The sequence below is a fragment of the Chiloscyllium plagiosum genome, unplaced genomic scaffold (assembly GCF_037043375.1).
Source record: "Chiloscyllium plagiosum isolate Xiang-an unplaced genomic scaffold, Cpla_swu_hap1 HiC_scaffold_4, whole genome shotgun sequence".
Classification (NCBI taxonomy): domain Eukaryota; kingdom Metazoa; phylum Chordata; class Chondrichthyes; order Orectolobiformes; family Hemiscylliidae; genus Chiloscyllium; species Chiloscyllium plagiosum.
In genome coordinates, this window is record NW_028270142.1 from 75777877 (window position 1) to 75799750 (window position 21874).

At 42.1% G+C, this 21874-nt stretch overlaps 1 protein-coding gene across 2 annotated transcripts in view; it reads right to left on the bottom strand.

Moving 5' to 3' along the window:
* Positions 1-21874, bottom strand: part of lyn (LYN proto-oncogene, Src family tyrosine kinase) — a 124769-nt gene that overhangs the window by 95465 nt on the left and 7430 nt on the right. Inside the window, exons 2-5 of one of the 2 annotated variants that reach the window (XM_043688378.2) lie at positions 18544-18643; positions 4917-4981; positions 3004-3058; positions 2806-2905 (exon numbers count right to left, since the gene is read on the bottom strand). In XM_043688378.2, coding sequence (XP_043544313.1) covers positions 2806-2905; positions 3004-3058; positions 4917-4976 — 215 coding nt within the window. In that variant the 5' untranslated portion in view covers positions 4977-4981; positions 18544-18643. Of the gene's footprint in view, positions 1-2805; positions 2906-3003; positions 3059-4856; positions 4982-18543; positions 18644-21874 lie in introns of both variants that reach the window. The other variant, XM_043688377.2, reaches the window with a different exon arrangement.

The window sequence follows — 21874 nt, forward strand, 5'->3', positions numbered from 1 at the left end:
GCTGTAGGACTTTTGCAGTACTGTGTTCAGTTCAAGTTGCCCTGTTATAGGAAAGATGTTATTAAATTGCAAATGGTTCAGAAAAGATTTACAAGGATTTGTCAGGACTAGAAGCTTTGAATTATAAGGAAATGCTGGTTAGACTGGGACTTTTTCACTGAAGCATAGGAGATTGAAGGGTGACCTTCAGAAGTTTATAAATTCATGAGGACATTGGTAAGGTGAATAGCAAAAGTCTTTTCCCTAGCGCAGGGGAGTTCTAACTTAGACAGCATATTTTTAAGCTGAGAGGAGAACGTTTCAAAAGGGACATGAGGAGCAACTTTTTCACAGTGTTTCATATGTGGAATGAACTCCCAGAGGAAGTGGTAGATGCAGCTACAGTTACAACATTTATGACGAGAACGAGGGTAGGTCCAATCAAGGACAGTAGTGGGAGACTGTGTATTGAATCGGAAGAGATAGGAGAGGTCTTGAATGAGTACTTTTCTTCAGTATTTACAAACGAGAGGGACCGTATTTTTGAAGAGGAGAGTGTGAAACGGACTGGTAAGGAAGGAAGATGTGTTGGGCATTTTGAACAACTTGAGGATAGACAAGTCCCCCGGGCCTGACGGGATATATCCTAGGATTATGTGGGAAGCAAGAGAGGAAATTGCAGAGCCGTTGGCAATGATCCTTTTGTCTTCACTGTCAATGGGGGTGGTACCAGGGGACTGGAGAGTGGCGAATGTTGTGCCCCTGTTCAAAAAAGGGAATAGGGATAACCCCGGGAATTACAGGCCAGTTAGTCTTACTTCGGTGGTAGGCAAAGTAATGGAAAGGGTACTGAGGGATAGGATTTATGAGTATCTGGAAAGACACTGATTGATTAGGGACAGCCAGCACGGATTTGTTGAAGGGTAGGTCTTGCCTTACAAGTCTTATTGAATTCTTTGAGGAGGTGACCAAGCATGTGGAGGAGGGTAGAGCAGTGGATGCAGTGTACATGGATTTTAGTAAGGCATTTGATAAGGTTCCCCATGGTAGGCTTATGTGGAAAGTCAGGAGACATAGGATAGAGGGAAATTTGGCCAGTTGGATAGAAAACTGGCTAACCGGTCGAAGTCAGAGAGTGGTGGTAGATGGTAAATATTCAGCCTGGAGCCCAGTTACAAGTGGAGTTCTGCAGAGATCAGTTCTGGGTCCTCTGCTGTTTGTAATTTTTCTTCATGAGTTGGAAGAGGGAGTCGAAGGGTGAGTCAGTAAATTTGCAGATGATACGAAGATTGGTGGAGTTGTGGATAGTGAGGAGGGCTGTTGTCGGCTGCAAAGAGACTTAGATATGATGCAGAGCTGGGCTGAGGAGTGGCAGATGGAGTTCGACCCTGTCGAGTGTGAGGTTGTCCACTTTGGAAGGACAAATAAGAATGCGGAATACAGGGTTAACGGTAGGGTTCTTAGTGAGGTGGAGGAGCAGAGGGATCTTGGGGTCTATGTTCATAGATCTTTGAAAGTTGTCACTCAGGTGGATAGAGCTTGTAAGAAGGCCTATGATGTATTAGCGTTCATTAGCAGAGGGATTGAATTCAAGAGTCGTGAAGTGATGTTGCAGCTGTACAGGACCTTGGTTAGGCCACATTTGGAGTACTGTGTGCAGTTCTGGGTCACCTCACTTTAGGGAAAATGTGGAAGTTTTGGAGAGAGTGCAGAGAAGATTTACCAGGATGTTGCCTAGAATGGAGAATAGGTCGTGCGAGGATAGGTTGAGAGTGCTAGGCCTTTTCTCGTTGGAACGGCGAAGGATGAGGGGTTACTTGATAGAGGTTTATAAGATGATCAGAGGAATAGATAGAGTAGACAGTCAGAAGCTTTTTCCCCGGGTACAACAGAGTGTTACAAGGGGATATAAATTTAAGGTGAAGGGTGGAAGGTATAGGAGGGGATGTCGGGGTAGGTTCTTTACCCAGAGAGAGGTGGGGGCATGGAATGCGCTGCCTGTGGGAGTGGCAGAGTCAGAATCTTTGGCAACCTTTAAGCGGCAATTGGATAGGTACATGGATGGATGCTTAAGCTAGGACAAATGTTCGGCACAACATCGTGGGCCGAAGGGCCTGTTCTGTGCTGTTGTATTGTTCTATGTTCTATGTTCTATATTTGGACAGTACATCAATAGACGGAGAGGGATATGGTAAAAACAATGATTGCAGATGCTGGAAACCAGATTCTGGATTTGTGGTGCTGGAAGAGCACAACTGTTCAGGCAGCTTCCGAAGAGCAGTAAAATCGACGTTTCGGGCAAAAGCCCTTCATCAGGCTTTTGCCCGAAACGTCAATTTTACTGCTCCTCAGGTGCTGCCTGCACTGCTGTGCTCTTCCAGCACCACTAATCCAGGAGAGGGATATGAGCCAAATGCAGGAAAATTGTACTAGTTTAGTTTGAGAAATTTGATCAGCATGGCCAAGTTTGACTAAATGGTCTGCTTCCGTGTTGTATGACTCTGTTTCTATGGCAGGACCGTCGCATGAAGAGACATTTGTAGTGTTTCAGACTAATATCCTTTCTCAGATAAGGAGACCATAATTGCACAGTTCTGCTGTCACCAAGGCCCTGTACTATTGCAGCAAGACAGTCTTGCTCCTGTTCATAAATCCTCTTACTACAAAGGCCAACATACCATTTGCCTTCTTCATTTACCTGCTACACTTGCATGCTTACTTTCTATTGTTTCTACAATGCAGTAGTAAAACACTGAAGAGTAACTAACCTAAACTGTGTATTTATAACTAATCAGTTAGTGAAATAGAGAAATATTAACTACTTACTCTTCAAGCACTTTCAGCCTTTCCCCTTTTTTGAAGTTCAAGTCATCTGTATGGTTTCCTTCATATGGATACAAGGCAATAACTATTTTGCCATCTGTCTCTGTCATGTAAAGATAGAAGGCATTATGTTAATTTGAGTGCAAAATCAAAACAGAATGAATGAGGTTTTCGAATTATTCTCAGCTCGTTGTAAGTTACCTTCAAATTTCTGAAACTTCTGGCCAGGTAATAGATGAGAATCCTGGTTTGAACTCTGAAACAAGGTTCATATTTCAGTACTCAATAATGTAAATATAAAAATATACATCATAATCTCAACTTATATAACCACCTTCCTGATCCTGCGCTACATCAATTTAAAACATAAAAATTAATTAGCTTTATTTCAATACATTGCGAGTTACCATCTACGCACTTCTCTAGTTACCATTAAAAACATAGGAGCACAACAGCAGATGCACAGGCGTAACCATATTCAATATTGTAATTCAGTTGTACTTTGTCTTCGTCATTTCCTATCGTAATACAATTTTGACAATACAGCTCAGGAAGAACATTTCGTCCTTGAACAAGGTCCAGTACAGATTCACTAGAATGATACAGTGACTTAGGTTCAGGACTTGTTGCATCCACATAGTTGGTATTTCCTTGACTATGGAAGATAGTCTCTAACTGAAATGATTAAAATGTTAAAAGGGATTTGATGGGGTAAATATAGAGAAACAATTTCTTCTGCTTAAAGAATCGAAACCACTGGAACATAATTTTAAAATTCAACCATTTCTTTCAGGATAGAAATCAGGAAGCTATTTTTATATTAAGAATAGTAGAAATCGAGAATTGCCCAGCAAAAGTCTATAGATGCTTAAGTATTTTTAGAGAGCAATGAACTTCAGTTGCACGAAGGCTTCAAGGACATGGAGTTAAGGCAGTTAAATAGACATGAATGAATAGCTCAACCATGATTGAACTAAATTTTAGAACAAGCTCAAGAGATTGAATAACCTACTTCTGTTTCATTATTAGTTAGGGAAAAGAGAAACCAAGTAACAAAGAAAAACAATCCCCAAGTCAAATGCTGGAGGACATTGCTGTTGTCAATTGTTCCAAAGACTGCAGAAAAGTAAAGGGGAGATGGTGCTTCATGCTCAGTCACAGAAGGTGTGATTTATAATGAGCTTAGGGCAGTATCATAATTGAGACAGAGATAGAAAGCAGATTGGAACATTTCAAACGTGGAGTCATACATAAGATGACAATTTGGTAAAGTTATTTGGGAGACGAAAATGGAGGTCAGAGATGGAAGTTAACTTGCAAAAGCAGATGGATTGAGATTTGATTAGATAATATCAAGGAGGGAGAATGGGAGTTTCAAAATCCAAGGACGGAATCATCTCTAAGTAACCGTTAGATTAGATTCCCCTAGTGTGGAAACAGACCCTTTGGCCAAACAAGTCCACACCGGCTCTCCGAAGAGCAACCCACCCAGATCTATTCCCCGACATTCACCCCTGACTAATGCACCTAACACTACGGGCAATTTAGCATGGCTAATTCACCTAACCTGCACATCTTTGGACTGTGGGAGGAAACCCACGCAGACACGGGGAGAATGTGCAAACTCCACACAAACAATTGCCCGAGGTGGGAATTGAACCCAGGTTCCTGGCGCTGTGAGGCAGCAGTGCTAGCCACTGAGCCACCGTGCCACCCAAAGTTAGTAAAGGTAGCAGAACAAAGTGTTATGGATATGATGAACGTAGAGAAAGACATGAAAGAAAATAGAGAAAGAGCTGAGAGCATTAGAGAGCTTTGAGGAGAGGAATATTTTAAGATGTAGACTGACTGTTTAATTTGATGTTCATGATATTTATTTAAAGTAAAATACAATGATAGCTACTGGTGATGAAAGGTTGAATGGTAAATAAAGTAACTCTGACAAATCTGGAGTTTAAGATCATAGAATTGTAAGTAGGACATGGATTTTTAATAGATATTATGTATGTATCCAGCTTTGTGCCATGAGGATTTTCCTTCATTTCACTACTTACTGGCACTTGTGTATTGGATGTGGGATCTTGCACATAAATAGTTGGTTCAGATTTACGTACTGGTTTTTCCTTCAATTCTTTTGGCTCTTCAGTGAAGTTCTTTGACTTTATACATCCCATATTTTCTGAAAAAAAAACAATGCATTGTTAGAATTCTACAGACCTAATTCCTGTGCTCCCTACAAATTGCAATGTAATCAACAATGATCGTAAAAGGTTTACTATCACTCTTCTACAAACACTTTGCAGATGATATAGACTTTGGTCAGTCACGAAACTCCAAGGAAAAACAAAATCAAATTGAAGTTAAATAAGCTACTAGGCCCCAAGTGCCCAAAACCAATGTTACCCAGGTTTCTATCTTAAAAACACTTTACTCAAAAATGTGAGGAACCAAAGGTTTACCAGTTGCAATTATTTTAAAATTTCTCCTCTGAGTCTGAGTCTATCAGCAGCAGGGGTGGCAGATAAGTGGCTTGATTGCAGGAGCAACCAAAATCTTCCACATGTACTTACACCACAGGTTGTAGGCTCTGTAGAATGTTAGGCCACCTAAGAGCCACCTGTTAGACAAGCTTGTTTTAGCAGGTGGACAGGAAAGTGGAGTTGAGGCCACAATCAGATAAACCATAATTCTATCAAATGACAGGGCAAGCAGTCGGGGTTGAGTGGCCTACTCTTGAGAGTATTAAAGTGGTGTGGTTGACTTTCAAAATTAAATTTACTTGTAAATATTTCAAATTAAATTGGTTTCATTTCACATGTTTATCATTATTTATTGAGAATGGCTTAGTCAGCGTGTTGGACATACTGGCACATAGGGATGTTTGCAGAAAAGTTAGGACATTTGCTTTATTGTAGGTAGAGTAATAGAGTTGTACAGCATGGAAACAAGACCTTCGGTCAAACTCGTCCATGCTGATCAGATATCCTAAATTAATCTAGTTCCATTTGCCAGCACTTGGCCCATATCCCTCCAAAGCCTTCATTTACCTATCCAGATGCCTTTTGAATGTTATCATTGTACCAGCCTCCACCACTTCCTCTGGCAGCTCATTCCATATACCCACCACCCTCTGTGTGAAAAAGTTGCCCTTTTGGTCCCTTTTAAATCTTTCCCCTCTAGTTTTGGACTCCCCTATCCCGGGGGAAAAAAGACCTCGGCTATTCACCCTATTCATGCCCCTTAGATGAAACAATGTTGTGCTTTTTAGTTACACTAAATTTTTATCAAGTGTCTGGTGTGGTATTTGCCACTCTGCGGGACAGCTAACCCTTCTGTTAATGCAATGTAAAGTCTACTGTCCAAGATCATGCATGGGTAGGACAATTGAAATGTTATAGGTGAATTCACATCCCTGAATGGACTCTTACATGGACACATATGTGGATAGCACTGCCCCACCACTAAGCGTTAAATTTTCTAACCTTCACTGATATGCCCCCCTACTACTTCACACACTTCTTCCCCCACACTACCACACCCATGATGATATGCCATTCTTACCTCACTGTTTCAGGCCTCTGACTGTACTGTCTGCCATCCTCTGGAAGCTTCTTTCACTCCTCTACACCCACTCCACAATCTCCTCTCACCATCGATTTATCCTTCCTGACCCTAAGCCTCTAAAAAGACTCAGTTCTCTTGCTCACCTCCCATGTGCCTTGGAATTAAACAAGGAAAACCATTTAACTTACACACAACTGCACAAAAGTCAACTAGTGCAGATCACTTTTACCTGGTTATGAACTGGGTGTCATGCGATTCTTCTACACTGCTGACTTTATCCCACGGGTATGACTTTATTAAAAACTATTTCATATCAAGCATATTCACAACATACACAATGCATTACAATTATTAACCTACCACAGACTGCACAATGCTCAACACAATGTGCTGCTGAATTTATCTTCGTATTTCATCTTTGCTGTCGGAAAATCAATTTTTTGCATCCCAACGAATTAACTTACCTTACTGTTTTTGGAGAGTCTGTAAAATCTATCACTTCCCTGTTCAATGTTTCAATTAGTAGCACATTAATCAAATTTAAAATATATTTAACAATGAAGAAATCAATACTTAGATAATAAGATATATCCAGGATAATTATTTTCCCTTTTTAAGCCTTTATGCTTGTGAATTGGCATTTAATTAAAAAACATTCTAGGCTTTCCACTGATGTGGCCAGACTTGGTATGTAGTGCAAAGGGAATAGCACCATATAGCTGTAGAATCTATGGACAGCCTTACTTTTGTCCTAGAGGATAGTGATCTCATGGAAAAATGTGGCAGCTCAAAGTCAATGCTGTAATAAAACAAAATATTGTGGATAGTGGAAATCTGAAACAGAATGTTTGAGAAACACAAAGGTCTGGTAGCATCTGTGGACAGGAAAAAGAGTTAAAGTTTCAAGTCCAGCATGAATCTTCTTCAGAACTGGAGTCAATGCTGTGCTTTTACATTCCTTTAGCAAGTGCTGGACCTTTTACATCTGGCTGGAGGGGTGGAGATCAGCTCATACAACGTGTAAGTAATAAGTCATGCCAATATTCTCTCCTGCATAAATGTCAATTGCTTGATGTTTATATATTTTTCCCCATAAGAATTTTTTTTTTTTAAAAAGAAAGCCTGGCTAGCGTGAGTGGAGAATGTGTAAATTTTGCAGCAAAAGTTATTAGAACCATGCAGAGCAGGTTAGATCATTCAGTAGATCATTTCCTTTCTGTCTTCCTTCTATGTTTTTTCATTTGGAATTTGATGTTTTTGCACAGAAGGGATATTGGAAAATATTAGTATCTAAACACAATGTCTTGAATTTTCACACTTAAAATGGGCAAGTCACAGGCAGCAAGCTTTGAAGATATCTATTGAAATGAGATATATTTCAACTTGTTAAAAATTGTAGCTCACTGCCTCCTTCAATTTGAAGCAATAATGGTCAACAATCTCATTCCAGACCCTTTAATATTACCATTTTGTAAATCACAGCCCAACTAAGGAAGAGAGGTTGGAGTTTTATTAACAGACCAACCGGAAAATCATTACAGGGAGGAAATCGACATCACACTCTTGCTGTTGGAGGCACAAAGGTCAACTTGAACAGAATGGTTTTAATAACAACCCTGGCAAACAATCCTGGACTGGAAATAAAAAGACAAGTGATTCAAGACAGTTAATAGCACTATAAAAGAAAGTGCCAAAAATTAACAAATGAGCAAAAAACATGTGGTTCATTTCTTTTTCCATGTTTGAGGACAAGCGATTCAGCAAAGTGAATAAAACTTGCTTTGACTGTTAGCAAGTAAAATCATTATTTGTATCTTTTCTCTGCCCGCCAAGCATTTCTGTTTGCAATTATAATGATTGAATAATTGCATTGCAATGTATGCAAGACTGGGGCCCTGACTTTAATTCCCTTAGCTAGCAAAAATGGGGCATAGAGCAGTTAAAATAAAGCCAGCCACTTACTCCTTTTGATTTCTTAGTGAGTGTCGATTTTAAGCTGCTCACAAGAAAGCACTAGGAATTTTAAATATCTAAATGCCAAGGATCCTGTGCGTAAACAATACAATGGCAGAGAAATACTCTGAGAAAGACAACATCGTCTCTCTTTCCTTGCAAAGAACTATCTAACAAAATAATATTGAACAAAAAATTGGAAGATATTAATTATCCTCACTCACTATTTGTCTAGATGCCACTCCAACCAGTTGACATTGAACAGTTATTGTGCCAACAGCCATGTGTCTGCAGCAAAGAACTGAAAAGACTTACAAAGAATATGAGAGATCAGAATGACTTGTAAGAAGCAAGAAGATGCCTCATTTAATCCTGTAGACTGATGCTATTAAACTGTGTTCGCCTAATTTGTTTTTTCTTCACTCACTGCATCTATTTTAAAGGTTTGAGGAGGCATGGAGTTTAATTTTAGAAGAATTACATGTTGATAATTCATATTTTGTTTGCCTGTGGTTAGAACTGATTGATCAATCATAAATTTTAGTTTCTTATTCATTGTGGAAACGTAGTCAGTGATTTGTGTTAACCAGAGTTCATGAGGCAGGGAAGTTGGGACTGTGAGCAATTTGATTAAACCTTTAACTTGCACGACAACCTCAAGAGCAGTGGAAATGAGCATTCAGTAATTTCCTAGATGGATCACGAAAGAGTTAGGGTTGACTGTGGAATTGATCGAGGACAGTCATAGGAAAATAAGAGAACCTCATTTAAAAGTACACAGGATTTCCACAACCAATTTGAACAGATAGATAAAGGTGTAGTTTTACATTTTCTTTCAAATGACAGAAATTTCAACAATGCAACAGACACTTTCTCCTCATTTTTTGTTGAAGTCTTGGAATGATGTTTGAACCAGCTGATTGAGACATTTGTTTTTGCTTAAGAATTAAATATCTGAATAATTTCTTTAATAATCTATGGAGTTACTGGGGATTCTCCTGGCATGAAAAGTTCTCTTGTACTAAAGTACTCAGCATCACCCACTTGACCAGTCCCAACTATCGATCTTCCTATCCAATTTTCTACTTCACCTTCCTCACCAACCTATCACACCCATCTTCACCCCCAGCCCCATTCCCACCCCCACCCCCCATTTATCTCTCAGCTCCCTTGCCCCTCCTCATTCCTGATGAAGGGCTTATGCCCAGAACGTCAACTCTCCTGCTACCCGAATGTTGCCTGTGCTTTTCCAGTGCCACACTTTTTGACTTTAAAGGACAATGCACCAAGCAGACGGATCTTCACAGGGAAGGAAGTTCCAAACCTTAAGTTAAACATGCATTGGGGAACTTAATTAGAAACTAAAGTTCTTGGAAGAATGCTTTGTAAACATTCTTGGACCAGACTTTTCACACCTTGATTTTCCAATTGACAGTGAGCTGAGCCCATATCCATCAATTTACAAGGAGGACCAGGAGGCTGAAATTTTAAACAGCAGAAGCTTTATACTAGAGCTATTTACATTACAGGCAGCAAGGTAAGCTGTTTTCCACCCAAAATGACCAATTACATCTTTATTACATCGCATGATTGGACTCAAATCAACATACCTATACAAATACACAACAATATCTTTTCTGTTACACTGTATGTTCTACTTCCATCTTCTTCATGCAAACTGACCTTCCATAACCCTTCATAACACTTAGGTATCCACACACGCATTAAATTATTTTTTCCTTGTACCCTAGTGTCTCTCCTTGGTCTTCATTGAACCAGAACTGGCCCAACATATAAGATTCAAACTTTTGTGTGGAAATTCTTCATTGAGCTTGTCAGTCCTTGGCCTGAATATTTGTCAATCATTTGGGAAACAAAACTTGTTTCTGAATTCTCACCCTCATTCCAGTTTCCAAAACTTTTGCTGTCATGAGAGATGAGTGTGAATAGCAGCCCACATTACAGCACACCTGCCCTTGTTGGCTGCTTTGAAGGAATATTTATGCAGCTACACAATTTTAGGACCTTTGCAAAGAAACATGTTTTACAGCCTTTCAGAAGCACAAAGGAACGTCTAGTTCAAGTGGAGAGCCAGACAAAAATATTTAATTAACATTCCTATTAAAATATATTAGCCTTATATTTTCACGGCTATCAATCAACCATAGCTATTCACATTCTCTCCCCTCCCATTGCAGCATTACAGAACTTTTGTACTTAACTACCACCCTAACAGCATCCACATCCAAAAGATCATCAACTGCCATTTCCACCACCTCTGCCAAGATGCCATCTTCGGGCCTTCCCTCCCTTGTCAGCCTTCCATGGGAACTGTTCCCTCCTGGTCACCTTGGTGCACTCCTCCTACACTCCCATAGCATTCATGCAATCATAGAAGGTGTAACACCTGCCCATTTACTTTCTCCCTCTTAATACTTTCAGGCACACCTTCTAGGTGAAGATTTACCTGCAATTCACTCAATCTAGTCTACTGTATTCACTGCTCACAATGCAGCCTCCATTTTTTGGGGATGAAGCGCAGACTAGACAACTGCTTTGTAGAACGTCTACAATCTGTCCGCACAAATGACCATTACGTTCTGGTCGCCTGCCATTTTAACACACCACCTCCTGCAGTGTTCCAAAAAAGCTCAGCACAAAGTAGAAGAACAACACTTCACTTTCCACTGGGGAATCCTGCAGTCTTTTAGACTCAATATCCAGTTCAACAACTTTAGGGTTTGAACACCCTCTCCCTTATCAATTCTCCCAGGCTGACCTTTACCAAAATCATTTGTCTGCCCATTATAGGCTCCATCTCTACCTATTGTTTACTCCGTCCCCCTTCTCCCACCTCTTTTTTTTTTAGTTACAGTAAGTTCTGAAGAAGGGTCACTGGACCCAAAATGTAAATTCTGCTGTCTCTCCACATAAGTTGAGTCTCTATACACCTGCTCAGTTTCCCATCAATTTCTGTTTTTGTTATAGCAATTGACAATATTTGTCAGAAGTTTTTATTGACTACAAACCACTTAAATCATGTCTAAGTAAACACACAGGCTGAGAGAAGAAATAGCATTTACTATAAGGTAATAGATATGGCAATTATACAAAGTTTTCCCTCCCTACCACTGTGCAACTGTTGCTTGTTGAGATCCAAGTGGAGTAGCTTATTCTTGGAGCTCAGCCAAGTAATCACATGGAGGATATCTGAAAGAAAAGCTTTTTTTTCCCCTCATCAGACGTCTTTTATCCCAGCATTAGCAACATTGCTGTCAGTTGTCCAGGCCAGAACCCTGGAAGTTTCTCCTCAACCTCTCCACATTTCAACTGTTTTCTCATCTTTCAATGTTTCATTCAAAACCAAGCTCTGGTCCCCTTTTCTGAACCAAGATACTAATACTAATTCTAATATGAACACCTAGTGCCAAATTTTGTCTGAAAATATTCCTGTGATCTGCCTGGAAAGTTTTGGTATGTTGGAGATATTGCATAAACACACAGTGTTAAAAAGACAATAGTGCCAAATAATTTTAGAACAAGTTTGATAACAGTAAAATAAAATTGACAGACTCAACCCAGACAATGCTCATCTTATATAGAGACTTCAGAAGATGTGGAACCAATATGTATTTAGACTGAACTTTGGACTGAAAAGACATGAAGATTACCACAAATCACATGAATAAAACAAAACAACCAGTTATGCTTGTAACAAATCAGAATTTTCAGATGAAGTTATGTTAGATTAGATTAGATTCCATATAATGTGGAAACAGGCCCTTCGGCCCAACAAGTCCACATCGGCCCTCCGAAGAGTATTCACCCAGACCCATTTCCCTCTGACTAATGCAGCAAACACTATGGGCAATTTAGCATGACCAATTCACCTGACCTGCACATTTTTGGACTGTGGGAGGAAACCAGAGCAACTGGAGAAAACTCATGCAGAATGGGGAGAATGTCTGTGTGAAGTTTGCACAATCACCCGAAGCTGAAATCAAACCCGGGTCCCTGGCGCCATGAAGCAGCAGTGCTAACCACTAAGCCATCATGCCATTTTGTAACTATGATATTCTCTCTATCTCATCAATTTCCTTTACAATTGTTTAACCAGGTACATTTTAAATGAAGCTATAAGATTAAGTTTTAATCAGCTCTCTGGAAAAAGGCTAAGAGACAGGAGGGCTCAAAATGGCAGTAAAAGGTTTTAGAAAGAGAGCTGGACATCTGTCTGTCACCTGTATATTCTCAGGAGGGAGAATATCAGCTAGTTGGCCACTCACTGACTGGAGGTGCACAAACAATTATTATCCTCAATTGAGAGCTACCTCTTGCCCCACCAGCATTGGGAGGGGTCACCAGCACGTAGGGAGACCACCAGATAAACCTTGGGGTTTCTGAAAGGAATGCCTGATGGTGCTGACTACCACCCCACCCCCAGAACTATGGCACTGTTACCACAGGGTGTATCCCAATCAGTCCCACTCCCACATGTTAACTGTTTAAAAAAAAGTTTGCCTTTGAGGACAGCTTAGCATGGAAACACCTCTCCTGCCTGCACCAACAGCAGTGGCTACATCTATCAGTGATAGATAAATATAAACTAAAATACTTCAATCTTTGATTATTCTGGCAGCCTTGGGAGATGGGCTGCCATACTCATTTGGATGATTGCCCTTGCAGTGGCCACTTAATTGACCATTGGTAAAATGCCACACAGATCCTTGGCTCCTGCCTAAAGGGTTAGGGTCCCAGTCTTGGTACCAGCAGTAGGACTATTTAGCTTTTCAAAACATTCCAGCTATAGTGCCTGACATTATAGCATTACAGTAATATTTTCTGTATCCTAATAATACTTTGTGTAAAATAAAACATCAATGCTTACTTGACTAACCTTGGATATTTTTGAGGAAACAATATTTCAGTTAGACCTGAATAGGTCTGGTCTGATGACATTACAATGGCACATGATAGCATAAGTAAACTTTCAAAAGACCTTCTGGAAATGATATGAAAGACTCCATTAGCAATTAAGGTCTGTGGATACCAACACACAAATGCAGATTCATCATGGTAATGTCATTAAACACCAAGAGAGATGGTCATTACCTGTCACTTAAAACGGGACTATCATGAGGTCAGGAGCCGAAAGGGCGTGGTGGAACCCAAACTGAATGGCAGTATGCAGATTATTGCTGCTTGACAACACTGTTGACACTTCCTTCCAACACATTGTTCATGAAGGAGAGTAGGTCTATAGGGTGGTAATTGATTCGATTGGATATGTTCTAGTTTTTGTGGACAGGATCTATTTGTATTATTTTCCATATTGATCGATAGTTGCCAGTGTTGTTGCTGAAATAGCTGGTGACCCAGTAAGTTCGATGGAACATAACTTTTTTAGTACTTTTGCCAGAAGGCATTTAAAGGTCATATCCTTTGCAGTATCCAGTAGCTTCAGCCATTTCTTGGGATCATGTGGAATGAATCAAATTGAAGGTTTATGTCAGTGATGTTGAGGACCTCAGGAAGAAGCCAAAATGGATAGTCCACTCGTCAAATCTGAGTGAGGATGGGTGTGAATGTCCTAGTTGTGTCAGTCTACTAAATCTCACTCAATAGAAACGGTTTCAGATTTTTAAGCATCTACTCTGAATTTCCCATTGTTCACTCCTGTATTCTCCATGGGAAACATTTTAACTTGACAAACATGCACGTCAGGAACCCATTTGCCCTGTCAATGGTCTTTGCCATGGTTGTTTATTTTTCAGATTAGATTAGATTACTTACAGTGTGGAAACAAGCCCTTCCGCCCAACAAGTCCATGCCGACCGGCCGAAGCGCAACCACCCAGACCCATTCCCCTACATTTACCCATTCACCTAACACTACAGGCAATTTAGCCAGGCCAATTCACCTAACCTGCACATTTTTGGATTGCGGGAGGAAACCGGAACACCCGAAGGAAACCCACGCCGACACTGGGAGAATGCGCAAACTCCACACAGAGTCGCCTGAGGCGGGAATTGAACCCCGGCTCTCTGGCGCTGTGAGGCAGCAGTGCTAACCACTGTGCCACCGTGCCGCCTACAAATGATTGAATTTAAACTCCACCACAGTGAGATTTGAACTCATGCTGGGCCTCTGCATGTAAGACCAGTGGCATTACCATTATTCCACTGTCTGCCTTAGCATTAGCATTCTGTTTCCAACCAGAGGGAGGGCAGGCAGGATAATGTCATAGAACATAGAACAGTACAGCACAGAACAGGCCCTTCAGCCCACGATGTTGTGCTGACCACTGATCCTCATGTACGCACACTCAAATTTCTGTGACCATATGCATGTCCTGGAGTCTCTTAAATGTCCCCAATGACCCTGCCTCCACAATTGCTGCTGGCAACGCATTCCATGCTCCCACAACTCTGTGTAAAGAACCTGCCTCTGACATTCCCTCTACACTTTCCTCCAACCAGCTTAAAACTAAGACCCCTCGTGTCAGTTATTTCTGCCCTGGGAAATAATCTCTGGCTATCGACTCTATCTATGCCTCTCATTATCTTGTATACCTCAATTAGGTCCCCTCTTCTCCTCCTTTTCTCCAGTGAAAAAAGTACGAGCTCAGTCAACCTCTCTTCGTAAGATAAGCCCTCCAGTCCAGGCAGCATCCTGGTAAACCTCCTCTGAACCCTCTCCAAAGCATCCACATCTTTCTTATAATAGGGCGACCAGAACTGGACGCAGTATTCCAAGTGCAGTCTAACCAAAGTTTTATAGAGCTGCAACAAGAGCTCACGACTCTTTAACTCAATCCCCCCTGTTAATGAAAGTCAAAACACCATATGCTTTCTTAACAACCCTGGCCATTTTAAGGGATCTATGTACCTGCACACCAAGATCCCTCTGTTCCTCCACACTGCCAAGAATCCTATCCTTAATTCTGTACTCAGTTTTCAAATTTGACCTTCCAAAATGCATCACCTCACATTTATCCAGGTTGAACTCCATCTGCCAGCTCTCAGCCCATCTCTGCATCCTGTCAATGTCCCACTGCAGCCTACAACAGCCCTCTATACTGTCAACGACACCTCCAACCTTTGTGTCATCTGCAAACTTGCTGACCCATCCTTTAACCCCCTCATCCAAGTCATTAATAAAAATTACAAACAATAGAGGCCCAAGGACAGAGCCCTGTGGAACACCACTCACTACAGACTTCCAGGCAGAATATTTTCCTTCCAATACCACTCGCTGTCTTCTGTTGGCCACCCAATTCTGTATCCAGACAGCTATGTTCCCCTGAATCTCATTCCTCCTGACCTTCTGAACCTTATCAAATGTCTTGCTGAAGTCCACATATACCACATCCACAGCTCGACCCTCAACTTTTCTAGTCACATCCTCAAAGAACACAATAAGGTTTGTGAGGCATGACCTGCCCCTCACAAAGCCATGTTGACTGCATTTAATCAAGTCATGCTCTTCCAGATGGTCATAAATCCTATCCCTCAGAATCCTTTCTAACACCTTGCAGATGACAGACGTGAGACTTACTGGTCTGTAATTGCCAGGGATTTCTCTATTTCCTTTCTGAAGAGAGGAATTACATTTGCCTCTCTCCAGTCCTCAGGTACGACTCCAGTGGAGAGCGAGGATGAAAAGATCTTCGCAAGTGGCGAAGCAATCGCATTTCTCGTTTCCCAAAGCAGCCGAGGACAAATCTGGTCTGGGCCTGGCGACTTGTCAATCTTAACGTTTGACAAAATTTTCAGCACATCAGCTTCCTTTATCTCTATCCATTGCAGCATGCACACCTGCTCTTCAAAGGTTTAATTCACTACAAAGTTCGTTTCTTTCATAAAGACAGAAGCAAAAAACTCATTTAGGGCTTCCCCTACCTCCTCAGACTCCACACACAAATTCCCTATGCTATCCCTGATCGGCCCTACTCTTTCTTTGACCATTTCTCTTATTCCTCACATAAGTGTAAAATGCCTTTGTGTTCTCCCCAATCCGTTCTGTCAAGCCTTTCTCGTGCCCCCTCCTGGCTCTCCTCAGACCATTTTTGAGCTCCTTCCTCATCTGCCTGTAATCCTCTCGAGCTGAGCTTGACCCTAGCTTCCTCCACCTTATGTAAGCTACCTTCTTCCTTTTGACGTGAAGCTCCACCGCTCTCGTCATCCAAGGTTCCTTTATCTTACCCCTTCTTGCCTGTCTCAGAGGGACATATTTATGCATCACTTGCAACAACTGTTCCTAAAACAGTCTCCACATGTCTATAGTGCCTTTACCATGGAACAATTGCTCCCAGTCCATGCTTCCTAACTCATGTCTAATCGCATCATAGTTTCCTCTTCCCCAATTAAATATCCTCCCATTTTGCCTAATCCTCTCCTTCTCCATAGCTATGTAGAATGTGAGGCAGTTGTGGTCACTATCACCAAAATGCTCTCCCACCACAAGATCTGACACCTGCCCCAGCTCGTTTCCGAGCACTAAGTCTAGAATGGCCTCTCCCCTCGTCGGCCTATCAACGTACTGAGTTAGGAAACCCTCCTGAACACACCTTACAAAAACAGCTCCATTTAAATCTTCTGCTCGAAGGAGGTTCCAATCAATATTGGGAAAGTTAAAGTCACCCATTACAACAACCCTACTACGTTCACACTTTTCCAAAATCTGCCGACCTATGCTTTCTTCCATCTCCCTGCTGCTATTGGGGGGCCTGTAATAAACCCCTAAAGAGGTGACTGCTCCCTTGCTGTTCCTAATTTCCACCCATACTGACTCGGTAGGCAGATCTTCCTCGACAATGGAAGCTTCTGTAGCTGAGATACTCTCTCTGATTAGTAGTGCTACACCCTCTCCTCTTTATCCCCCCTCTCTATTCTTTTTAAATGCTCTAAACCCTGGAACATCCAGCAACCATTCCTGCCCCTGAGAAACCCATGTCTCTGTTATGGCCACAACATCATAGCACCAGGTACTGATCCATGCTCTAAGTTGGTCACTTTTATTCCTGATACTCCTTGCATTAAAGCAAACACACTTTAACTGATCCCTTGGTTCCTTGCCAGGAAAATCCTTCCCACTAGCTGGTCTACCTCTTGCTATTGCCTCATCTGCATCAACTCTCACCTCCGGTATACAGCTCAGGTTCCCACCCCCTTGCCATACTAGTTTAAACCCTTTCGAACTACTTGAGCAAACCTTCCACCCAGGACATTGGTCCCCTTCCAGTTCAGATGCAACCCGTCCTCCTTGTACAGGTCCCACCTTCCCCAGAAAGCATCCCAAATATCTACATATCTGAAGCCCTCCCTCCTACACCAGCTGCGCAGCCATGTATTAAGCTGCGCCCGCTCTCTGTTCCTCACCTCACTATCTTGTGGTATCGGTAGTAAACTAGAGAACACTACTCTGTTCGTCCTGCTTTGTAGCTTCCATCCTAACTCCCTGAAATCACTTTTTATATCTTCGATCCTTTTCCTGGCTATATCATTAGTGCCAATATGTAACAAGATTTCTGGCTGTTCGCCCTCCCTTTTTAGAACCTTATCCATCCGATCGGAGGTCCCAGACCCTGGCACCAGGGAGGCAACATACCTTCCTGGAATCCCGATCCTGACCACAAAATCTCCTGTCGGTTCCCCTAACTATCGAGTCCCTACCACAAGTACTTTTCTATTCTGCCCCCTTCCCTTCTTTGCCACAGTATCAGGCTCAGTGCCAGAGAACTGACTGCTGTGGCTTCCCTCTGGTCGGTCATCCCTCCCAGCAGTATCCAAAACGGTATACTTATTACTGAGGGGAATGTCCACAGGGGATCTCTGCACTGTCTGACTGTCCCCTTTCCTCCCCCTAACTGTAACCCATTTATCCTTGTCCTGAGCCTTAGGAGTGACCAACTCCCGGTAACTCCTCTCAATTACTCCCTCAGCCTCCCGAATGATCCGTAGTTCATCCAGCTCCAGCTCCAATTCCCTAACACGGTTTTCAAGGAGCTGGAGTTGGGTGCACTTCCCACAGATGTAGCCAGTGGAGACGTGTGCCATGTCTTCCACCTGCCACATTCTGCAGGAGGAGCAAGCAATTGCCCTAGCATCCATACCTTACTTATCTGAACACGCACTCAGTACTGAAGTCGAAATCTTAGTTCAAGTTGCTATAAAATCAATAACAAACTTATATTCAATAGAGAAAGTTTAGAATAAACCTTACCTTGTCCTGGAAACAACTTGTACTTGTGCTTCAGCAGCCACAGAATTACAAAACAGGCTCAAGGAGGATGCTTCTGGTGCGTTCACTCTTTGATTTATTGCTGCAGGAAATTAGGGAGTGAAGTGAGTTGATATTTGCCAAGGATTGAAGAAAGATATCAGTGTCTCCAACTAAGCATGCATGGATAGCAATGGCCAAGCAAGCGAACAGCAGAGGGTTCCTTGAACTAAGAGCCAGTGGCCCAAGATGTTCAAGAAGCTCATCTAAGGGAAGAGATTGTCAAACCCCTTCAGGTACTTCTGATATTCCCAGCATTTCCCTGCCCAGCATTGCTCAAACCAATATACCTCACATCTCCATTTATTCTTCTGTCATAAGAAATCTTTCATTCTCATCTGGGCATCCAAGACATAGTCATTTCTGCATCATCTTACACATGCTCACAGTCACTATTCACAAAGATTCGTTTTTCTGCTTCACACAATCCAGTACTTACAGCTCTCTGCTTTGTCTTCTTACACAGTAGAGAACAGAACTCTAAGGAGAGGAAGTGAATGGGGACTTTCAGTGATGGTCTCCTTGATTGCTGCTGCTTATACCAGCCAAACTGGTCCAGTGGCAGGGAGGATTTGTTTCAAGAGGCTGATGGCAGCAATGAATTGCTATGAATGTCTGATTTTCCTGAATAACTGGTGTTTATACAGAGTCAAGAAAACTGTTTCTAAACCTATAGACTCTGTGTAAGGGGTCTCTTTGGAGTTTGAATTCCATGTCCAATTCCTCTATACAGTAAAACAACAAGTGGATAAGGAGAAGGCAGCTGGTATTGTTCTTGCTACTGCTCATCTTTTTCCACATCAGAGTTCTGATGTAGAGCTGCTCAAGCTGCACCCAAATTGCAATGAAGGTTGACAGCAAGCAGTGCAGGTTGAGAGAAGTATAAAAAAAGTGAACCGATTTCCAAGGATTTATAAAACATGTTCCTAGTAACAAGAAAAACTCAGAGGAAGTGTTATGAACAGTAGCATTTCACCGAGACATGGCAGCAGCTATTCAGTTCACTGTTTGAAGACTTCTCAGCTTGTCTGTTTCACTGAAAAACACTTCCTGCTGCACTCACACCTGGTGAATTTCAAACTGCTTTGCACTCTGTTTCCCAAGGCAAATGTCAGGTTGAAATGCTCACTAAATTTCTCACTCATCTGCAAACCCACCTAGGTTAAATACAATCATGAGAGGAATTATTCTCGTTCGGATTCAGATTTTATTGGTTCTTTAATGCTTTGCTTGTATAGTGCTCAAATCAGCTTTCACCTGTTGTTGCCCTATTTTAATTTTCGGGTGTTCGAGATCACAGTTAACAAATGCAGGCAGTCAATGATTTGTAGAAATCTTTTGAGAGTTTGAGTTTGTTAAGCAGCAGTTTAGATATGATAATGTTATATGTCAGTTAAGTAAGCAATTTATGCAGCCCGTGACAACTAGCTGTCCCCTTTCCCACCTCCACTTGAATATTAATTTTAAAGAACAAAAATCTTACTTTTGAAACCATTGCACTAATAGTAGGGTAGTGTGGCACTCAACAAATCTTTTGTTTATGCCAGTAGAAGGCTCATAACTATTGTAAGGAGAAAGCGAGGATTGCAGATGCTGGAAATCCAAGTCAAAAAAGTGTGGTGCTGGCAAAGCACAGCCAGTCAGCCAGCATCCGAGGAATAAGAAAATTGATGTCTTGAGCATAAGATTTTCATCAGGAATGACATTCTTGATGAAGAACTTATGCTTGAAATGTCGACTCTCCTGCTCCTTGGATGTTGTCCGACTGGCTTTGCTTTTCCAGCACCACACTTTTTGACTCATTACTACTGTAACACAGATCGAGGCGGTCTCACACTGCACAGGACATACCAAATATGAAATTTTGAGTTTACAGAGTTTTTGGGAGGACCTCAGTTTCCAACATTTATGTCTTGATGGCCTTCACATGGTGGAGCAGCCAAAATTGTGCATAGAATGATAACCAAAGTTTTCTACAAAAAATCATTATTTACTCATGTATTCACTGCATTTACATAGAAAAGACAAATCTGAAGACTTTCATAATCTGTTAACTAATTTTTCATTTCATTGGAACATTTTCACATATTCCTCTGTACCTAAGTCCAAATCATCAAACTGATCACTTGCGATCACTCTCCAATTAAAGATGGGGGTTGAGGGGGGGAACCTGACTGAGGTCTACAAAATCATGAAAGCTATGTATAGGGTGGATAGCAAGAAGCTTTTTCCCCCAAGAGTCATGAGTTCAAAGTGAGAGGGGAAAAGTTTAAGGGAGATATGTGTGGAAAGATCTTTATGCACAGGGTGGTGGGTGCCAGCGGAGGTGGTAGAGGCAGGCACGACAGCTTCATTTAAGATGCATCTAGACAGGTATGTGTATGGGCAGGGAACAAAGGGATACAGATCCTTAGAAAATAGGCAACAGGTTTAGATAGAGGATCTGGACTAACGCAGGCTTGGCAGGCCATAGGGCCTGTTCCTGTGCTGTAATTTTCTTTGTTCTTCATCCATTTCCTGTTCAACCATTTGCATATTAGATTAGATTCCCTACAGTACGGAACAGGGCCTTTGGCCCAACAAGAGATGGAAATGTGTTGCTGGAGAAGCGCAGCAGGTCAGGCAGCATCTAGGGAACAGGAGAATCGACGTTTCGGGCATAAGCCCTTCTTCAGGAATGAGGAAAGTTTGTCCAGCAGGCTAAGATAAAAGATAGGGAGGAGGGACTTGGAGGAGGGGCGTCGGAAATGTGATAGGTGGAAAAAGGACAAGGTGAGGGTGATAGGACAGATTGGGGTGGGGGCGGAGAGGTCGGGAAGAAGATTGCAGGTTAGGGAGGCGGTGCTGAATTTGATGGATTTGACTGAGACAGGCTGGGGGGAGGGGAAATGAGGAAACTGGTGAAATCCGAGTTCATCCCTTGTGGTTGGAGGGCTCCTAGCTGGAGGATGAGGCGTTCTTCCTCCAACCGTCGTTTCGCTGTGGTCTGACGATGGAGGAGTCCAAAGACCTGCATATTCTTGGTGGAGTGGGAGGGGGAATTGAAATGTTGAGCTACAGGGTGGTTGGGTTGGTTGGTCCGGGTGTCCCAGAGGTGTTCTCTGAAACGCTCCGCAAGTAGGCGGCCTGTCTCCCCAATATAGAGGAGGCCACATCGGGTACAGAGGATGCAATAGATGATATGTGTGGAGGTACAGGTGAATCTGTGGCGGATATGGAAGTTTCCTTTGGGGCCTTGGAGGGAGGTGAGAGGGGAGGTGTGGGCGCAAGTTTT